The sequence below is a fragment of the Fukomys damarensis genome, unplaced genomic scaffold, assembly GCF_012274545.1.
Source record: "Fukomys damarensis isolate Sample0158 unplaced genomic scaffold, DMR_v1.0_HiC HiC_scaffold_18, whole genome shotgun sequence".
NCBI classification, from domain to species: Eukaryota; Metazoa; Chordata; class Mammalia; order Rodentia; family Bathyergidae; genus Fukomys; species Fukomys damarensis.
Genome location: NW_022900930.1, coordinates 50,166,331 through 50,188,501, shown reverse-complemented (window position 1 = coordinate 50,188,501; position 22,171 = coordinate 50,166,331). Strand labels below are relative to the sequence as shown.

Sequence of the window (22,171 nt, the reverse complement as noted above, 5' to 3'; positions counted from 1 at the left end):
AAACACTACTGGGTTGTTACATGTAGCATTTTCAGGAGTCTGTAGGAGTGCTCAAAATCAGATTTCTATGAAGGGATTAAAACCTGAGATATAGCTGGCCATGGTGGTGGACACCTGTAATCCCAGCACCCAGGAGGCTGAGACAGGAGGATTCCCATGAATTCAAGGGCACAGTGGGCTACATAGTGAGTTCAAGGCCAGCCCGAACTATATAGCAGGACTGTCTTGAAGAAAGAAGAAGGAGGAGGAGAAGGGAGAGGGAAAGGGGGAAGGGGCGGGGGAGGGGAACCACAAAATAGGAGGAGGCTAAGATATAACTGAGGAGCAAAGGGCTGGGGATTTACGCAGTGGTTCCGCCACCTGCCTTACAAGTGCAAGGACCCGAGTTCGATCCCTGGTACCACAAAAAAAAAAAAAAGAGTGTAACTGAGAAGCAGAAAATAGGTCCTTTGGATTGAGGTAAAGACTGTACGCTTGTGACCCTAACAGCCTGTTAGATACTCTCAAGTGATTGCTGCTATACAACAAATAGATCCTAGTGATTGTCTTTGAAATAATGCTATTCTTAAAAATGGGGGCATAATTTCCTAGAATCTCTCTCTTTCAGACACATAAATAGTCTATGAACTAAAGCTGAGCACTGAGACTGCACTGATCAGCTGTGGAGGTGCAGGATCACCCAGAAGGTCAGTTCTATCACCACAGTGCTGACGGGAACGTTGACCTTGGGCCTGCAGCAAGGCCAGTTTGCAAAGCCTGAGATGAATCATGGCGATGATTTCATGGAGGTGCCTTTGGATGAATGCCACACATGTCATTTCAGAGCCTAGGACAGTGGTAGATTACGGATAAGGTAAGAGACCACAATCTATGCTTCTCAAGTAAGCAAGCAGCTTGAGGAAAAGCCAAGGAAGTAAACAACATGCTTGCATCTGCAAGGGACTGCCAAAGTGCAGCAGCTGTTTAATGAAATAAAATCTGTTGCTACAAACAACACAAAGAACGAAAACCAATATAAATGATAGATTGAACTAGCAGGTTTGAAGAATGTGCACTTTTAGAAGTGAATAGATTTTCAAAGAAAAAAGTGAAATGTTGAAAGTACAAATTGTCATAGATGACAGGAGAATCAGTAAATGAAAAAATACATACAAACATCTGTCGCAGAAGGTGGCATTGGGACGTGAGAACTAACATTTCTCTAATTCAGACTGTGGGAGAAAAGAACAAGAAGACCAATATTTTAAAGGATTCTTGCCGGGGATTTAGGTCAGTGGTTCCGGCGCCTGCCTCGCAAGCACAAGGGCCCGAGTTCAATCCCCAGTCCCCCCACCAAAAAAAGATTCTTAAACATAAATCATGTAAAACTATGAGTTAATCAAACTAAGAAATAGGTAATTTTATCAGATAATATAAAAAAGCAAGTTAATTTAAATGGAGTCTTTAAAGACAAACACCAGCTCATAAAAAACACTGAGAAACAGCAGATAAGCAAAAATGGAATATTAATTAAGCTGAGTATGACAGCAGCCATAAAGGGGACAACCAAATGAACTCAGATTAAGCCATTACTGTGCATTGAACCTGTCATACACCGGGTCATTGCCTTGTGGTGCCTTTACTCATCATTGATTTGTTGAAGTTTCTTCAACACTAATCCACAGGTGCACTTTGCAAACCATTTGTCATATGTAACCAAGTACAATCATAGACTTTGTAAATTCTTTTGTTAATATTCAGGCTTATCCCACAGAAAGCACAAGATCCTTCCTGTCTAACTCCATGTTGCCAAACAGATAGTATGTGACAGTTCACCTATTTTGGAATTGTCCTTTTACATGTTTGTTTTTTCGCATAAAACTGTCAGATCTTTATGACTCACACATATCTATCACTACCGGCTCCTTTGGATTGGACTCTGTTCTTTTCTGCATTAGCAAGTGGACACAATCACAGACATTTCTGTAAACTCTCCTTGTTGGATAAAACCACTCACAGAAAGATTCCATGCTTCCGCCAGGACTCCAAGTTAAAAAGAGTAAAGCAGATTCTGCCCTCTTTTGGCAGCTTGGTTAATGGCCATGTAATATTTTTGGAAATGTTTCCTTTTTACCCTGTCACAATCCTAGGTAAGCAGTTATTAGATTCCTAAATATGTAAAATTGAGTAGAAAATTTTGTCTAACTTACCAAACTGTAGATGCTTATCATGCACCAACTTACCCGGAAGCAGGAGTGTCACAAAGAAGAAAAGAATGTAGAGCAACAGATGCAGTCGCATCGCTGAAGGGCCAGAGAAAAGAGGCAGCAGATTCGTCGGACCTGGAGCATCTGAGCAGGGCAGGTCTGGGCCTTCTTATAATGCACTTGGGCTTGCGGTTTGTTCTTGGTTAGCAGAGCCTAACAAAAAGAGAGTAAGATTGTCTCCCACATGAATATCCAGAGACACAAGAGTACATGAATGTGGCAATAACTCAATGGATGAGAAAGCAGAAGACCAAAGATAACCAAAACAGATTGAAGGGAAGGATCAAAGTCAAAGGACAGACACTGTCCGGCTTTAGTGCTTCCTGCCAGCCCACCATAATCAAGGCATTTGGTGTTAGCAAAATAACAGACAAATGGATCCATGGAAGAAAATAAAAAGCCCACAAATAGGTCTAGAAAAATATAGTCAGTTGAATTTAACCAAGTAGTAAAGACAATTTGGTAAAGAAGAGATAAACTTTAAAACAGATGATGCTCTAACAAATGGACATCGACGTACAGAAAAGCACACCTAGAGACAGACCATAAATCTTGCACAAAAATTAAGTCAAAATTGACCAGAAACTTCAATATAAAACACAAACTAATAAAGTTTATAGAAAATATCATCGGAGGAAGTACGTGGCCTGGATATGACAGTAATGTTTTACATACAATTCCAAAAGCAAGAGCTATGAATGAAATAATTGATAACTCCAATTTCATTAAAATTAGAAAGTTTGCATATTTGAAGGACACTTTTGGGAGACTGACTGAAAGAAAATTATTGCAAAAACATATACCATATGAAACCTAGTATCCAAAAAAAAAGATTATAAAGGAACATTTAAAAGTCAATAGGAAAATAAGCAAACCAATTAAAGTTGGACCAAAACTCTGAAGAGATACACCTTGCCGAAACAACTGGAAAATAAACATAGGATACAATAAATAATATCACATTTAGTTGGGAATCACACGTTAAATCCAAATACTATCACATATCCACTAGAATGACTGAAACCTAGAACACCAACCGCACTGGTGGAGAGACTACAGAGCAACAAAAACATTCATTCACTGTTCTACAATACAAGACATAAGTTGGTCCCTGTGTCAGAATGTTTGCCAAAGTGTGTCCTTGCTCTACAATTTAGTGACCATACTCTTTGGAATATATCTAAGTGAGTTGAAAATTTATATCCACATAAAACCTGCCCTTGAATGATAGTTTAGAGCAGTCTTATTCATGATTGCTAAAACATGGGAGCAAACAAGGTATCCTTCAGTAGCTGAACAGATAAATGATTTTACATTTATACACTGGAATATTATTCTGAGACAAAAAGAAGTGAACTGCCAAGGCACTGAAAGATACTGCATTAAGTTTATACTGCTTAGTGTCAGAAGCCAACCTGCAAAGGTCTTTTACTGCAATTTCAACTATTTGACATAAAAGTCAAAACTACAGCAAGAGTGAGAAAATTGGAGGTTGCCAGAATTAACGTGAGAGAGAAAGAGAGATAAGAATAGGTAGATCATGGAAGAATCTTAGTGCAGTGAAACTCTCTGATAGTCATGGAGTGTACAACACAAAGTGTGTAGACTTTAGTTAATAATGAGGTATCGATGTTGGCTGTCAGTGGCAACGAATGAACCCCACTAATGCAAAGTGTTAATAATTGGGGGAACTTTGGGTTACCAGGGAGCATAGGCAAAATCTATACTACTGCTCAATCTTTCTGTAAACCTTAAACTGCTCCAAAAATGCAGTCTATTACATAAAAGAATTGATTTGAATTATTTTGAGTTGTTTCTGTTGCAGTGATCTGCATATTTCCTGATGCTTACAGTTCACTGGATAACTGCAGCTGTAAGATAAACTTGTAATTGAATAGGGAATATTTTTAGAAATCTTTTGGCTGTTGTTGGTATTTTTCAATTCTATACAGAGTTTAGAATTTCTTTACCAATTTTTACCAAAAAATTATGGTAATTTTACTAGGGATTGAATGTAAAGTTTATTTTGAGAGAGAACTAACACCTAAATGATGAGTTCTACTTTAAATTTGGGATGTTTCTGTAATTATTTAGATCATCGTTGAATTCCCTCCACAGTGTTTTGTGGCTTTCATTTTTTTTACTAAATTTATTCCTAATTACTTTATTTTTATTGTAAAATGTCTTTTCTCATTTCATCTTTGCATCATTTAGAGCTCAATAGAGAAATATATTTTAAATTTCATTATTGGTCATGAGATTTGTACATTTACTGTACTTATTAGCTGTAGTAGTTATTTATAGATGTGTTAAGAATTTTCTACATATAAGATCACATGTTCAAGTAATACTATGGTCTCAAGGAGCATCATTTTCCTACCAATGACTCAAATTTATTCTTCTTTATGGCAGAGTTGTACCCTATCGTATATAAATATCACATTTTCTTTAACTATTCACCTAGTGATAATCATACAGGCTTTTATGAGTTATGCTGCTATAAACATGGGTATTTGTGCATTATTGCAATATGACAATAATATGTAACATGTATGTGTAGTATGTAATGTGTAATGTGTGATATGATAATATAATAATGTAATAACATAATGCTGTGGGGAAGACACCTAAAAGTGGAGTAGCTGAATGGAATTTTCACTTTTAGTTTTCCAGACACACAAGCTTAAAGAGCTTACGTGATTTCTCTTATATGAGAAACCCAAAGTACAATAAATTAAGAGCAAAATGAAAGACAGATGATAGGAAACAGGGAGATAAATCATTTCCAAATGGGAAGAGGACGGAGAGATGGCAGGACAGAGAAGGGAAGCAGAAGGAAATCTAAAAAGCATTGATATGTGTTACACACTCGCTAACTCCCTGCAATGAATGTGACCATTATGTATTGTGGATATACACTAAGAAAAACAAAAACTAAGAAAAAAAACATGTTTTCTGTAAATAAGTTTTTATTTCTTTCCTTTCAATCTCAATGCAATTAATTTATCGCTTCTGACTGATTTTACTGGCTAAAACTTTCAATGCAGTATTTAAGAAATAGTCATGAGACTGGATAAAGACGCGGGGTTTTTTGTTAAATGAAGTACTACTGAGCCATAAAGAATGAAAAATTAGACTTTTATAGCTAGGTGGATGCACACTGAGGCCATGCTCAAGTGAAATAAATAAGACACATGTGTAAATACCGAAGAGTTTCTCTGATGTGAAAAACAAAGTGTAAATAAGGATCAAAATGTATAATTGATACTGTGAAATAGGAAGCAAATGTCTAAAGGAGTAGGGGAAGTGGGAGGGGTAGGGTAAAGGAAAGAAGGGAAAAGAAAAAATATGAGAAAAGGAAAAAATGGAAACAAAGTCTTTATAAATAGATGGGAGGAGGGGGAAGGGAGGGCAGGGGAATGGGGAAAAAATAAGAACCAAGATACGTCATGTAAAGGTACAGGATCCTAATGATGAATGCAACTGTACTGTATATCTAAAATGTACCAATAAACTTATTGGAAAAAAAAATAAAATAAATAAAGAAATAGCCATGAGAATGAACAACCTGGTCTTGTTCTTGATCTTGGAGACAAAGCAATTACATTTTATCGTAAAGTATGATGTTCTTTATGAGATTTTATAGTCTTTACCCAGCTGAGAAATTTTCCTTTTGATTCCAAGTGTTTTTGAGCTTTTTTCATGAAAGAAAAAATGATCTGTAAAATGTTGTCATTCGCTAAGATGATCATTTGGTCTTTGTACTTTATTCATATTATAAATTACATTGATTTATTTTGTACATGAAAATGATCTAGCATTGGTGGGAGTTAATATCACTGGTCATGATGTATAGTCACATTCATATGTGGTTGCATTCAATTTGCTAATTCTGTATCAAAAGTCAAACTATTCACAGAAAAAGGTCTGAATTTGCCTTCTGTTATAAGGAGAGATCTCTGAAATTGATCGTGGAATGATCTGCCTAAAAGGGGTCTTTCTTTGCCTGGAGCTTTGTCACAGAGAGATTTTTTTGTGATCTATGATGAGGACTTTAGAAAATTCCATTAAGTTCCCACTTCTGGAAGAACTAGAGTCTATCAGTTTGGACAAACGTCCAATCCTCTGTAAGGTGATGGAAGCTACTGACCTGGGCAGTTTGTGGTTTAGCCTCAACACACACTCTGAACGTCAAAGAGACCTGGGTTCCTGCTGGGAGAAGATGAAGCAATGTCCTTCAGTCCTGCTGGAAGGGTAACACAGCTCTGCTGATAAGGGCAGTGTCCCATTTGAAAACCTCCCGGACTCGGTCTTATGTATCTCCTCCTTGAGTGCTCACGTGTGTGTCTTTTTCCAATATTTAAAGTATAATCCCAAGGACAGCATGTTCTGGGTTTTGTGAGTCATTTTAGGGAACTGTGAACTCAGAGAGTGATCAGAAAGGGGAATTCCTCTATGTGCAACCAGGCAGTGAGAAGAGTGAGGTCCCAAGGAACCAGCAATGTCCAGCTGGTGTCTCGAGTGAGGGTAGTGTTCAGAGTTTGGCTTCACTCCTTTTCGGTAAGAGCCAGAGGGTCTAGGCCTGACTGGCATTTTGGAAGACAGCGCCATTAGTCTAAAGTTTGACAAAATTCTTACATTAATATTTCTTTTTTTAAGGAGGCATTAAGTTGATTGGTACATTTTAGAACCTCTTTCTTTTTGTAGGTCTACCAAGGCTCTTTATGTGTTTTTTAGTTAATTTTGTTAATTTGTGTTCCGAGAATTTATCCATTCCTCGTAACTTATGTGATTTGTTGGCTGACAATTGTTCATAGTATTCCATTCTAATCATTTGGGGGTGCGAAATGAATGCAGACCCTTGCTCTTGTGAGGCAGGCAGTGAAACCACTAAACCAAATCCCTGGCCCTATAATAACTTTTTAATGAATTAATTTTATGGTACAAATATTTAAGGTATACAATGTAGTGACATTCATCACTGGAAACTTGCACCTTTACATAATCCATCTTGGTTCTTACTTTTTCCCCATTCCCCTGCCCTCCCTTCAAGCCCTATATACAAAGACTTTGTTTCCATTGTTTCTTTTTCTCATGTTAATTCCATTCCCATCTTTCTTTTCCCCTACCCCTCCCATTTCCCCTTCCCCTTTGCACCATTTCTTTCTATTTCACATTATCTATTATACCTTTTAGTCCTTATTTACACTTTCAGTTTCTCACACTAGAGAAACTATTCAGTATTTAAACTTGCCAAAGATTAAAACTAGACCTGTATCTCTCACCATACACTAAACTAAAATCAAAATGGATTAAAGATCTAAATATTAAAACAGAAACACTAAACTGGCTGGAAAATAGGTTAAGCAGAACCCTTGAAGACACTGGTGTAGGAAAAGATTTTATAAACAAAACCTCAGCTGCCCATGAACTAGCAAAACCAATCAACAAGTGGGATCTCTTCTCATTAAAAAGCTTCTGCACAGCAAGAGAAACAACCAACAGTGTGAAGAGATAACACACAATGTGGGAAAAAACTTTTCACCAGTTTTTCCTCAGACAAAGGTCTACTATCTAGAATATATAAAGAACTTAAGAAAATCAGACCTCCAAAATGTAAAGACCCAGTCCAAACATGGGCATCTGAAATGAACAGACATTTCTCAGACAAAGAAGTAGAAATAGCAAATAAACATATGAAAAAATATTCAACAGCACTGGTCATTCAAGAAACGCAAGTGAAAACATCACTGAGATTCTACCTCACCCCAGAAAGAATGGTTGCCATTATTAAATCAACCAATGACAAATGCTGGTGGGGCTGTGGGGATGAAGGAACGCTTCTCCACTGCTGGTGGGAGTGCAGACTGGTGCAATCATGATGGAAATCAGGATGGAGAAACCTCAGAGAAGTAGGACTAGAGGTCCCATTTGACCCAGCTACTCCTCTGTTTTCTTCCTAAAAGAATTAGAAGAATCATACCACAGTGATGTATGTGCACCATGTTGATGGCAGCACAATTCAGTGATGTATGTGCACCATGTTGATAGCAGCACAACTTGTGACAGCTAAAACTTGGAATCAGCCCAATTGCCCATCAACAGGAGACCGCATAAAGATGTCAGGTTTTTTTAATTATAATCATTTTAATTTCTTGGAGGTTGTAGTGTTATTCACTATTTTGTTCCTAGTTTTAGGGAATTTATTATCCCTTTATTTCTTTGTCTTTATTCATTTCTGCTGCCATTTCCATTGATTTCTACGCCAATCCTTACAAATTCCTTCTTTCTTCCCTTGTTTTAGGTTTAGTTTGCTATTTTTCCCCTATGGCCTTAATAAGAAAGCTTTATTAAATTATTGGCTGACATTTTTCCTAATACAGGCATTCAAAGCCATTAACATCCCTCTAGGCACTGCTTTATCTACTTCCTATAATTTTGATATACTTTACTTTCATTTACAATGAATTTAAAATACTTTCTAGTTTCCATGGTAATTTCGATTGGTAGGTTATATATATGTTGTTTAATTGCCAAATGTTTGTGGGATTCCTGTATTTGCTCCCATTGTAGCTTTCCAGTTGGATTCCATTGTTCCCAGAGAATATATCACTGAGAAAGGTAATCTCATGTGCACAGGTGTTTGACACGGCTTGACCACATTCAAATGGGCCAGGAACACTTCCTTATGAGGAGGCGCAGAACCCACACAGCCTTGTAGGGCTGAATGCTTGGCGTGGGGGTATCTTCCTTGTTTCATACACACTGTGTACTCTGGTTCTTCCTAGTCAGGCTTATCGATGATCCTTCAGCATGCACCCCAGCTTTCACTATTTCTGACTCCATGGAGGAGGGACAGGACCCTTCTCTCATAACGAATCTGTGGGGTGTGCATCGGCCAATTGTTCTCCAGGGACTCCTGAGGGAATGGGGACCTGCTAGACATGAGGGCCTGATACATTCTCTTGAAAGTTATCTTGCTCTGTCTCTTCACTTTTTGTGTTAAAAAAAATACAGTTTCATCTAATGCTTGACTGTTACGGTTTTCTTGGCAGCTCAGAAATGTTCACATTTCTATTCCTGGTTTTCACATCATGAGGATCTTCACTATGCTTCCTGTAGTTGCACTCCACCTCTACCACTGGTGCTCCTTTCAACATATATTTGTATGATTTTAATGTCCTTACATTTATGAGGAAATGGGGACCTGCTAGACATGAGGGTCTGATACAAAGACTTTGTTTCCATGTTTTTCCTTTTCTCATATTTTTCTTGTCCCTTCTTTCCTTTCCCCTACCCCTTCCACTTCCCCTGCTCCTTTAGACAAGTTCTTATTTCACTATATCAGTTATACACTTTGATCCTTATTTACACTTTTAGTCTTTCACACCAGAGAAACTATTTGGTATTTACATGTGTGTTTGTGTGTGTGTGTGTGTGTGTCCTATTTATTTCACTTAAGGGTATGGCCTCAATTTGTATCCACTTAGCCTCAATGTGCATCCACTTAGGTATAAATGTCTCTAGCTTCTCACTCTTTATGGCTCAGTAGGACTCCATTTTTTTAAACTACATCTTCTTTATCCAGTCTCCCGTTGATGGGCAATTTGGCTGTTTCCAAGTTTTAGCTATTACAAACTGTGCCACTATAAACATGGGTGAACATATATTGCTGTGATCTGATTCTTTTAATTCTTTTGGGAAGATTCCCAGCAGGAAAATAGCTGGGTTAAATAGGACCTCTAATATTAGTTCTTTGAGGTATCTCCATATTGATTTCCACAGTGGTTGCACCAGTCTGCACTCATACCAACAATATAGAAGGGTTCCTTTCTCCCCACAACCCCGCCAGCATTTGTTATTGGTTGATTTCTTGATAGCAAGGCTGCTTATTTCTGAGGGACTCGTTAACCAAGATTATTGCAAGCAGTCACTGGTGATACTGGCTGAAATAGAAATCTGAAATAGTATGGCAGCTTGTTTTTCTCTAAATCTCACAGCAATATTATCAGGCGCATACCAAGTCCTGTGTCACAGCTTGTGGCGATGCAGCCAAAAGCACAAGTCTGTCCTACTAGGCTACCAGTGTCTGCCAGGTGCATCTGTGGTTCTATATTTTTATGTACAAGCACCAGTCTGGAGATTTCTGTGCTGCCTGAGATTGGGCAATAGGTGTAGGATGCACTCCCTTAGCTAGCTATGCTGCTAAGCTGTGTCACACCTCAGCCTTGGAGTTGCAGACACCGGTACAGCCTTGGGGAGATGTGTGTGCAAAAGATCCACTTCAAGAATGGAATAATGCAGTCAGAAAATCCTGTCTGTCCAGTCTACACAGCATAGGTCTCCGCCTGGTGCTGGGGCAGGTCCACAGGCTCTGTCTGTGAACTCTGGTCTGTATAAGGAGCATTTGCTTTCTCTCATCGTGAAATATCTGATAAAATAAGCTGTATTTCCACCTCCGTTCTCGCCTCACTTTGGTTTCTTCCTTTTACATCTTGCAGATTACTTTTTCTGAAGCATATTTGGCATTGCCCTTCAACATTTAGATTGTAAATTCTATATTCATCAAGAATAGACATGCTTCCTATTATATCTTTTGTTGTAGATTTTAAGAAGTGCTTTTAGGTAAACATGAAGCAAAATAATAAAGTATTCTGGATAAATTTTTAAATTCTCAATATTCTCACATATCTATGAGAGCTTTCCCACTCCTTTCCAAACATTGAGGTCCCACCTTCTCAGGAATATATAAAATATTCCTCCTTGTGTACAGGAATTAGTTCCTTATCTTCCTTGGGTCTACATATTCAGAAGGTATAGGAATTTTTATAAACCTATTTTTATTTCCTGGTCAGTTCCTCGGGTAACAGCAAGAAGACCTACACATATTCCTAAGTGGCTCTACCTGTGATTCATGCTTGCATGCTGAACACAGGAAGACACAGTACACTACAAGGTCATGGCTGACCCTTATGTCTCAGGTCTACCCCTGCTAGGTTGTGAAAAGGTAAAGGGAAGACAAGGGATGATTTGGAATCTTTGAGAACATAGTTAAATCTGAAGGAACAAGACATTGAAGGTGATGGATTAGAGATTTCTTAGATTATCGTAATTCCTTCAAGGAGGCTTCCCCAACCAACTTTTTCTACCTAGGATCACTGCAGCTCTGCCATGCCTTTTACTAACAAATAAATGTCTTAGGATTGCTACTTTTTTACATGAAGAAAGCAGAGGAGCTTTAGAGACAATAATTTAGTAGAATAATGCCTATTTTTTGTATCTGCATTTAGAAACTGCTAGTAAACCTGCATCAGTATATTCACATTTAGCTATAAAGAGGAAAAGCACCTGAAGCAACCTTGACTACATGTGACATTGGTCAGGCGGCTGCAAGACTCTCAGTCAATGGCTGTTTTCAGATTTCCTCTGAGACCCCCTTTTCAGGCATAGCAAATTACAATTTTTCTTTGAGTATTTGATCCCAATAAGATCTTAGGCACTCTACTCTATCCAAGCCCCTGCAAAGTTTATTATAACCCATAGAAGAATGCTAAAAGAGGACAGAGATTTTCAGGTCTGAAGAAAGAACAAAAAGCACACTGAGGGCATATTCTTAGTGAAGTAACAGGGCACACAAGCTGTTTCTCTGGTGAGAGATACTGGATGTGCAAAGGAGGCTCAAGCTGTAAAGCAGATAATGTGAAATAAGAAAGGGTCCAAAAGCAAAGGTAAATCGGGGGGATACAGGAGAAGGGAAAGAATGGGAAAGAAAAATATGAGACATGAAGGAAAAGAGAAAACAAAGCTTTTTGTAAATAGGGAAAGGTGGAAGAGTGGAAGGGAGGAAAGGAGAAAAAAGAAGAACCAAGATATTTTATGCACAGGTACAAATTCCCAATGATGAATGTGATCGTAATGCATACCTAAAATGCACCAATAAACAATAAAAATATACTTTCGAAAGCTAGCTTTATTTCCAGCAGGAAGAAAACACTTCCTTCTGTGGCTCTTGAATTGTGTCTGTCTGGAAAATAATTCCCTTCTGTACTCTCATTATAGATAGTCATGGGCAGAAGTGTTCTGTGTGTGCTAAACGACCTCGTGGGAAGAACGGTTGCCCTTGTTCAGTTTGACAATTCATTAGAAAGATGTGGGTGCAACGTTTTGATCACAAAACCAAGCTACAGGAACACAATCTACAAACACTTGGCAACAGATTCAAATTTATGAGCAAAACCCTGCCGCGTTCATATACAGTGGTTTGTCCCATGTTGCAGGAGTAGTCGGTTTCAGTAGTGACTGGATACTTAATGGTACATCCACATGTACTGGCCTACACCCATGCTCTCCTGGTTGGAACCGCCACAGCACACTGCTCTAATGAGAGCCTCCTGGGTCTCATGTCAGCCTTCTGTCTTTACTCTGTTGATTGTTTCCTTTGCTGGGAAGAAGTTTTCGTGTTGGTACAGTTTCATTTGTTGTTTCACAGAGCTGTTACTTCAGCAATTGGGTCTCTATTTGGGAAGCCCTTGACTATGCTTGAATCTTCAAACATTTTACCTATTTTATCTCCCAGCATATTCAGCATTTCTGTTCTTATACTTACGTCTTCGATCCATTTTTATTTAATTTTAGTACAAGGTGAAAGATATGAGTCTAGTTTCGTCTCTATGTGAATAACGAGGTCTCAAGAAACATTTTTTAAAGAGGCTACATTTTCTCTAGTATTTGTCTATAGTTCCTTTGTCAAAGATCAGATGTCTAAAGTTACATTAGGCTATCTCTGTGTCTTCTCTTTTCTTCCACTGATCTGTGTCTTTTTTGTGTGTGAAAGTACCATGCTAATTTTATTCTTGTAGCTTTGAAGTATAACTTGAAATCTATACTGGCCACATTTATTGGCATTTTTTAATTAGGATTGTTCTGTCTATTCTGGTTCTATATAAATTTTAGGATTACCACTTTTAGTTCTGTGAATAATGCTTTTGGTATTTTAATTGGAATTGCATTAATCTATTTATTACATTTGGCAATGTGTCCATTTCAACAATATTTACTCTGTATATGTAGGAGCAGAGGATAGCTTTTCTTTATCTATGTCCCCTTGGATCTTTTCTTGCTAAAAACTTGGGAAATAAACATAGGAAAAATATACATCTTTTGGAAATGCATATTAAAATAGAAAAATACCATTGCATGCTTGATAGAATGGCTAAAGTTGGAAACACCATCAATCTCAAGTAACAGAACAAAGGCAGAGTGACAGAAACATCCATGAATCACTTGGAAAACACAAAGTGTAAACTGGTCACCAGGTAAGAATGACTGCCAGAAAGTACCCTCACCATACAACTCAGTAATCATGATTCCTAGAATTTACCCAAGTGAGTGGAGAATTTATATCCACACCATCCTGCACATGAATGACACTTTCGAGTAGCTTTTTTCATAATTGCTGAAACATAGGAGCAAACAAGATATCTTTCAACAGCTAAATGGATAAACAAATGGTTTTAAAATTTCCCACTGGGATATTATTCAGTGGCAAAAAGAAATGAGCTATCTAGTCACCAAAAGATAATGAGGAAAAATACCTTGTGTCTGAAAAGGTCGTGTGTTATGATTCCAACTCTATGACATTCCAAAAAAAAGGGCAAAACTATGGAAACAGTAGAAGATCCGTGGTTTCCAGAGTTTAGGGGAGAAAGAGGGAAGAATAGCTAGAACACAGTCAATTTTAGTGTGGTGAAACTATTATCACCAGGGTCCGTAGAATGCATGATGGAAATATGAGTGCTGGAGTGAGACTTCACTTAATAACAATGCATCAGTAATGGCAGAGAAGTGCTCAAACTGAACTACAATAATGCAAGCTGTTTTTAGTTGGACGAATAAGGGTGTTATGGGGGCAGAGAGGAACTTTATCCTTCTGCTCAATTTTTCTGGAAGCCTGAAGATGCTCCAAATAAGTGTATTAATTAAAACAATCAACTCATTTTAAAATAAGGTATAGAAGACAGACTAGGTATAAATACTTTAATTAAATCTGATAAAAAGTCTTTTACAACAAGCCCATAGCCAACATTATAGTAAGGAAAAACTGAAAGTATCCTCTATAAAAACAGGAACAAGCAAGAGTGTCCACTGCCACCACTCCCGTTAATAGGGTATTTGAAACTTCAGCCAGAACAATCAGGTAAGAAAAACAAATGAGAGACAAGAATAGCAAAGGATGAACTTCAACTGTCTTTATTTGCAAATTATATGATATTTTACATATAACCCCCCAACTCTATTGAAAAACACTAAGAGCTATTTAACAAATTTAGTAAAGTAGCAGGATGCAAAATTGATGCAAAAATAACAGAATTCCTCTACACCAATGATGAACATAATAAGAAAGAAATTATGAAAATAATCTCATTCACAGAATGTTCAGTGTTTGGGCCCAACTGTAATTGGACACTTTGTTTTTAAATTGTGTTTTAAGCATTCTCTGCATAATTTGGATACCAAGACTTTATTGATAAGGGTTTTGCATGATTTTTTTCTTCCAATAACTCACTTCACTTTTCATTGTCTTCAGAATCTCCTTCATATAGGCAAAGTTGCTAATTTTAGTGACATCTTGGTTTTCAATTTCATTCATGATCATGCCTTTGGGCTTGCATGTAAAATGTCACTGCCAAATCCAAGGTCATAAATAAATTATATTGGAAAAACTGGATTTCAACCTGCCAAAGATTAAAACTAGACCCTTATGTTTCACCATGCGCTAACCTAAAATCCAAGTGGATTAAAGATCTAAATATTTTAAAAGAAACATTAAACTTTCTTTAAGATAAGTTAGGCAGAACTCTCAGATATTGGCATAGGAAAAGACTTTATGAATAAATCCTCAGTAGCATGGGAACTAGCACAAAGAATCAACAACTGGGATCTCATCTTATTAAAAAGCTTCTGCACTGCAAAAGAAACCATCAACAGAACTAAGAGACAACCTACAATGTGAGAAAAAAAAAATTACCAGCTGCTCCTCAAAGGACTATTACCTAGAATATATAAAGAACTCAAAAACAAATCAGGCTCCCCAAATGTAAAGACCCAGTTCAAAAATGGGCATCTGAAATGAACAGACATTTCTCAGATAAACAAGTAAAAGCAGCAAATAAATATATGAAAAAATGTGCAACATACTGGTCATCTGAGAGATGCAGATGAAAACAACACTGAGATTCCACCTCACCCCAGAAATAATGGTTGTTAACCAATAACAAATATTGGCAGGGTTGTGGGGAGAAAGGAACCCTTCTCCATTGTTGGTGAGAGTGCAGACTTTTGCAACCACTGTGGAAATCAATATGAAGATACCTCAATGAACTAGGACTAGAGGTTCCATTTGACCCAGTCATCCCCCTGCTGAGTATCTTTCCAAAAGAATTAAAAGAATCATACCACAGTGAGAGATGTGCACCAATGTTTATAGTGGCACAGTTTTACAATAACTAAAACTTGGAAACAGCCCAATTGCCCATCAGTTGGAGATTGGACAAAGAAGATGTGGTTTTTCTATGAAATGAAGTAGTACTCAGCCATAAATAATAACAAACTAGAGTCATTCATAGGAAAATGGATGCATATTGAGGCCATACTCTTAAGTGAAATAAATAAGACACACATGTTTAAATACCAAATAGTTTCTCTGGTGTGCAAAACTAAAAGTGTAAATAAGATCCAAATTGTATAACTGGTAATGTGAAATAGGAATAAAGGGCTAAAGTGCAAAGGGAGTGGGAAAGGTAGGGGAAAGGCAATAAGGGAAAAGAAAAAATATGAGAAAAGGAAAAAATGGAAACAAAGTCTTTGTAAATAGTGGAGGGTGGAGGGGGTGAAGGTAGGGCAGGGGTATGGTGAAAAAATGAGAACCAAGATCTGTCATGTAAAAAAGGTACAAGATCCCAATGATGAATGTGACTGTACTGTATACTTTAAAAGTACCAATAAACTCAATTTTTAAAAAAGAATCTCCAAAGAGCTTGTTTTTTGACAAACTGAACAAAATAGATAAACCCTTAGCTAAATTTATCAAGAAAAAGAGACTAAAGACTCACATTGATCTAATTAGAAATAGAGGCAACATTACAACAGACACAATTGAAAACCTGAAGACAGTAACAACGATGAACAATTATATTCCACCAATAAACTCAATGAGAAAAAAAACAAATATCCAATTCATTGACAAGTTATAATAACAACAAAATTATATTCCAACAAATTGGAAAATTGTGAAGAGATGGACAAATTCCTAGATTCATACAATTTACTAAAGCTTACCCAAGAAGACACAAAAATGCTAAGCAGTGCAATAATAAATAATCAAATTGACACGGTAATAAAAAAAAACTAACAACTAAAGAAATGCACATGACCTTATGCTGAAATCTTTAAGGTTTTCTTGCTGACATTCCTAAAACTCTTCAATAAAATTGAAATGGATAGAATGCTTCCAAACACATTTATGGAAGCAGGCATCGCTCTGATCCCAAAACAAGACAAAGACCCAACCAAAAAAAAAAAAAAAAAAAAGTGTTTCACTGTCTTAATGAACACAGCTGCAAAAATCCTCAGAAACATGGCAGTGAATAGAATGTAAGACATCATCAAAAAAATCATATATCATGAACAAGCAGGTTTCACTCCAGAGTTGCAAGGGTACAAAATATGCAGGTTGATAAATGATATATACCATATAAATGGACAAAACCCACATCCATTATCACATCTATAGGTTCAGAAGAGGTTTTTAACAAAATCCAACACTACTTCACAATAAGAAATACTAAAAACATTAGTTATAGAAGGGCCATACCTGAATTTGTTATAATCCATTTATGACACACTAATAGCCAGCATCATATTAAAGGAAGGAAACAGAGCATTTCCTCTAAATGAAGAACAAAACAAGGATGGCCATTATTGCCAATTCCATTCAACATAGTATTAAAACATTAGCTAGAGAAATCAGATGAGGGAAAAAATAAAGGAGATATATGCAGGAAAGGAATAAGTCAAATTCGCATTATTTGCAGATGACATGATACTCTATGTGGAAGACACAAAGATCGATGTACAAAGAAAATATGGTACTGTACATAATGGAATACTACTTTACTGTAAAGATTAATGAATTGGAGATATTTATAGGAAAATGGATGCATCTGGACATTTGATGTTGAGTGAAATAAATGAGACACAGGAGCTGAAACACTGTATGGTATCTCTCACTTGAGTAAGGCCAAGTAAAAACAAAGAGAAACTAGAAAATAGATTGAAGAAAAGGAAAGAGCACGCAAATGTGAAGGTGCCCATGAGACAGGGAGGAGGAATTAGGAGGAGAAGTAAGAAGATTTTAGATATGCCACATGCACATTCTAAACACCCACAATGAATGTAAAGATTGTATGTCAAAAACATGATCAAAGGATGATGAAATCAACTGAAAAAGAAAATGAGAAAAGGTTACTCAGATATGAGGGGCTGTGACTAGAAAGAGGATCAAAAAAGAACACACTGTGCTATGTGCATTTAATCCCTCTTCACATGCCTGCAAACTTCATATAGAGCAAACATACTCACTGAAAGAAATAAATTCTTAAAATTTTACATTTTAAATTTTCTTTCATTGATTCTTTCGTTTTTTAGTTCACATCTAATTCATAAATCAGCTTTTATGTTTATTATTTGGTTTATTGGTCACCTCTTTGGTTCACTGTTGTTATTTATTTGACACGAAACATTTTGTTTTCTTTAGATATCTTAGATTTTTAAAATTGTAAATAATAGCTACAGCCTTCCATCTTAGGGATGCCCTTACTATGTCCCAAAGTTTGAGGTATATTGTGTTTCCATTTTCACTTGATTCCGTGCGCTTTTACATTTCTTCAGTAACTTATTGTATAAACTACTGAGCAATCAAAATTTTATCAATCCACCTCCATATATTTGTGCAAATTCTATCATTTGTCTACTTGTGGAATTCTAATATTATACTGACATAATATTACACTGACATGTGTTACCAGAGCAGCAAATACATGGCACCTCATGGTGTTTATCTTTTACATTTTCTTACTTTCATGTTAATTAGTTTTTGCAATTATTACAGAAAGGTGTGCGCAAGAAGAAGGAATGATAACCCTTCAATATATGAGTAGGAATATAACACATACCATCAAGCCAACAGTAAGTTTTATGTACATGAATCCTTGAATGGAAAATAAAGAAATTTAACTGAGAAAAGTTAGTAACTAAGCACAATAGCCTATCCTAAGACAAGACTAAACACTCTCTAAACCAGAAGCTCTTGGCACCTTGAAATTATTTACAATTCAACATATATTCAGTACTATGATGAGCTTAACAAAAAACTGAATAATTGCACCTAGACCATAAAACAAATGAAATCACCTATATTAATCTAATAATCCTTTATTTGTGAAGTTACCAATAAAAAATACTGGTCCTACCTGGTAATAGCATATTATGATCATGCAATTAAAATGGAAATATTACCTGTGGATTTAACTGATTAGTCTAGAATTCATACTTAATGAAACTATCATATGAAGATATATTGGTGTATCAAAAACCACAGTCTATTTACTTACAAAAACAGATAAGTCACACTAACAAAGACCATTTAATTGGAAAGAATTATAAGACTTAACAGACTACTGTGACTTGATACATTTCTTTTTTAATACACTTTTTATTGATACCTTTTAGGTATACATTACAGTTACATTCATCATCGAGATCTTGTACCTTTACATGACAGATCTTGGTTCTTATTTTTTTCCCGATTTCCCTGGCCTCTCATCCCCCCTCCACCTTTTCCTATTTACCTAGACTTTGTTTCCATATTTTTCCTTTTCTCATGTTTTTTCTTTCCCTTCTAACCTTTCCCCTACCACTCCCACTTCCGAAACACCTTTAGACCTTTTCTTCCTTTTACACAATATCAATTATAATTTTGAACTTATGTACACTTTTAGTTGATCCCACCAGAGAAGTTATACAGTATTTACATGTGTCCTATTAATTTAAGAGTATAGCCTCAATATGCATCCACTTAGCTATAAATGTCTCTAGTTTCTCATTCTTGAAAGTCTTTTGGCGGGGGGGTACTGGGGATCAAACTGGGGTCCCTGTGCTTGCAAGGCAGGCAGCGGAACCACTGAGCTAAATCCCTGGCCCTAGTTTCTCATTCTTTATGGCTGAGTAGTACTCTATTTCATTTTTTAAAATCCCATATTTTCTTTATCCAGTCTCCAGTTGATGGGCAATTGGGCTGTTTCCAATTTTTAGCTATTACAAACCATGTCACTATAAACATGGGTTTGCATATATCACTGTGGTATGATTCTTTTTCACTCTTTTGGATACAATATTTCTTAATTCACACTCTAACACTGTATACTTATAATGTGAACAGTCCCATCGTGCGTAATCATGCATGAAAGAAATCACCCATATCACCAATGTGAGAAATGTTTTGTCACCTGCTAACCACGCAGGCCACACAGTATGACTTATAGTTGGGAAAGGCCACAAAAATGGCATGTTTAAGAAAGGCTTTACTTAAAAGCTCTGAACATATATTTCATAAAGTGTATGAATGTCATTTATTGGAAAAGAATTAATTTTTCAAACTTACACTACAGGAGAACACAGGGTGAGAAGAAACACTGTGAAAGCCATCCATGTGAGAAAACCTTCAACTGTCAGTCTACACTCAAAAGACAAAAGATGTCCCAGGTACCAAAAAAATCCCTCTGCACAGAATTGTCCATTTCTGGCCCACTGCCTTGGTCCCATACACATCAGAACCAGCGGCCACAGCCAGGCTTCTCGCACAGGTCCTCCTTGGGCTTCTCCAAGTCCTGTCCTGCATTCCTTCCTCTATCACCCTACCCCTGGGATTCCCACACCATCCTCCCAGCGGGAGGTCTCTGCACATCTGCACCTGTCCCTCCAGGCCTGCTTCATTCCCTTCCCCAGACTTCAGGTCCACTGATCCCTGCAAAGGTCCCTCCGCATATCCATGGATCCCGCCCTACTAGTCATGGTTTCTCTATGGCTCTTGAATCTGTCCAAGCATCCCTTAGTCCCTGCCAGCCTCCTCTGGTAGCTCAGCCCTTGCTTAGGTTCCTCCACTTCTACGCAGTTCTATCCACCGGGCTTCAGGTCACTCCATCGAGAAAGGGACTCTTTGTTAGACAAGGACAGAACAGAGACTGAGGCCCCAGAGCAAAGGGGGAAGTGGCAGGCATGGAGGTGGTTACAGTTTCTTGAAAGAAAACATAATGCTAAATGTTTCAAGGCCAGTTGCTTACAACAACCAGGTAGTCCACAGCGGTTGGATGGCTCACGTCCTACCCCTACTAACAGCTGAAAAATCAACGAGAACCCATTACCCTAAGACTGATGTAGGGGTCAAAGAGGGCCACAAAAGCTCCACTGAAAACAAACCCTAGGCTCCACGTTGGAGTTTTTTCAGCTCTGGAACCACCTTTACTTCACAGGTGTTTGTATTGCTTCTTTGCAGTAAAACTTTCCCTCGGCAACTTCCTTAGAGTCCATTCCTTGATTTCCATACCTGACTGAGTCTGGACCTGGGACCATCTTCAGGTTGGTGCATTCAACCCAGACACGACAACTCTGTGGCCCTGGGAGTCCCATGTATCAGGCTTATTTTCCTTCACAGCTCCTTGGGTCCTTCTGCACCTCTGCATTGTTCAACTTACATCCATCCGAACGTACTTCATTCCACGTTGGGTTTTCTCTCCATCTTTCCTTGTGTCCCTCTACATTTCTTCCTTCCACTTCTGAAATGTCACTTGAGTCCCTCTGTTTCCCTTGGCTCATCTGTCTGGGGTTCAACACTGAAGGCTCGGTTCAGTGCCCACCGCTTAAGGTCCTTCCAGACCTCTTCATGTCCCTTGGCACTTTCCTATCTCACATTTCTTTTCCAGCCTTTAATCCAGGCCGCAGGTCCCTTGGTTACTCCTGGGAACCTTCCACCCATCACAAGTGTCCTACACACCTGGCTCAGGTCACTCTGACCCTATTTGTGACCTTCCCTGGTTCTTCCTGTTCCTCTTGCCTATGTACCTCCTGGATCCCCCAACCCAGACCTGGGGTCCCTGCAGGCCCTCCTCCTAGCTCTTTGTGGAGCTCCTTCTCCTTCAACTCAAACTTAGGATGTAGAAAGGCCCTTTGCCCCATATTGGGCCCACTACAAAATCTGGGTGCACCGTTTACTAGGTTGTGTGTGGAGGGAGTTGCTTCCCCAGCCTTCACAAATCAGATTTTGAGAATTGGAAGACATGTCTTCTAGAGGTCTTTGTGTTACCGTCATTGGAAATCCAGTTCATTTCTGAGTGTCAATCTACCCGTTGCCTGTCTAGGGGCATCTTTGCTGCAGTTATACAAAGACTGTGCTGGATCATAAAGCACAAAGTTGGTGTTGGTTGCAAATGTCCTGTTACTTGACAGGCTCTTTTAGTTTTCTTAAGACACCTGAGCTTGCTTTCTGGGGCTTCTGTCCTCACTAAAACTTCTCAGATACAAGAGATCTATTGTTTAATGATTTGACCACTGCCATGTGCCCAAATAGGCACTCATTCATTCAGGCCTGGTCCTCGAGGCAGCTGTGCTTAGAAGAAAGGACTGGGCAGGTGACAAGGACATAGTTTATTTCACCTTCCCCTAGAATGCATTGATGGTAATTAACCAGCTCCTGTTACAAAATCTGGTTCTGAGACTGCCAACCACAGATGTCTTCCTACTGCACCTACAGAACAAAAGTGAAGCGCAAAAAACAACTTAATTCGCTAAGCCTTTGTCAATCAACCTGTCAA

The 22,171-nt window shown here is 37.8% G+C and overlaps 1 protein-coding gene across 1 annotated transcript in view; it reads right to left on the bottom strand.

The window, feature by feature from the left end:
* Defb109b (defensin beta 109B) overlaps window positions 1-22,171 on the bottom strand; it is a 101,775-nt gene that overhangs the window by 11,958 nt on the left and 67,646 nt on the right. Inside the window, exon 3 of the mRNA XM_010622600.1 lies at window positions 2,223-2,399. Coding sequence (XP_010620902.1) covers window positions 2,223-2,280 — 58 coding nt within the window. The 5' untranslated portion in view covers window positions 2,281-2,399. The remainder of the gene's footprint in view (window positions 1-2,222; window positions 2,400-22,171) is intronic.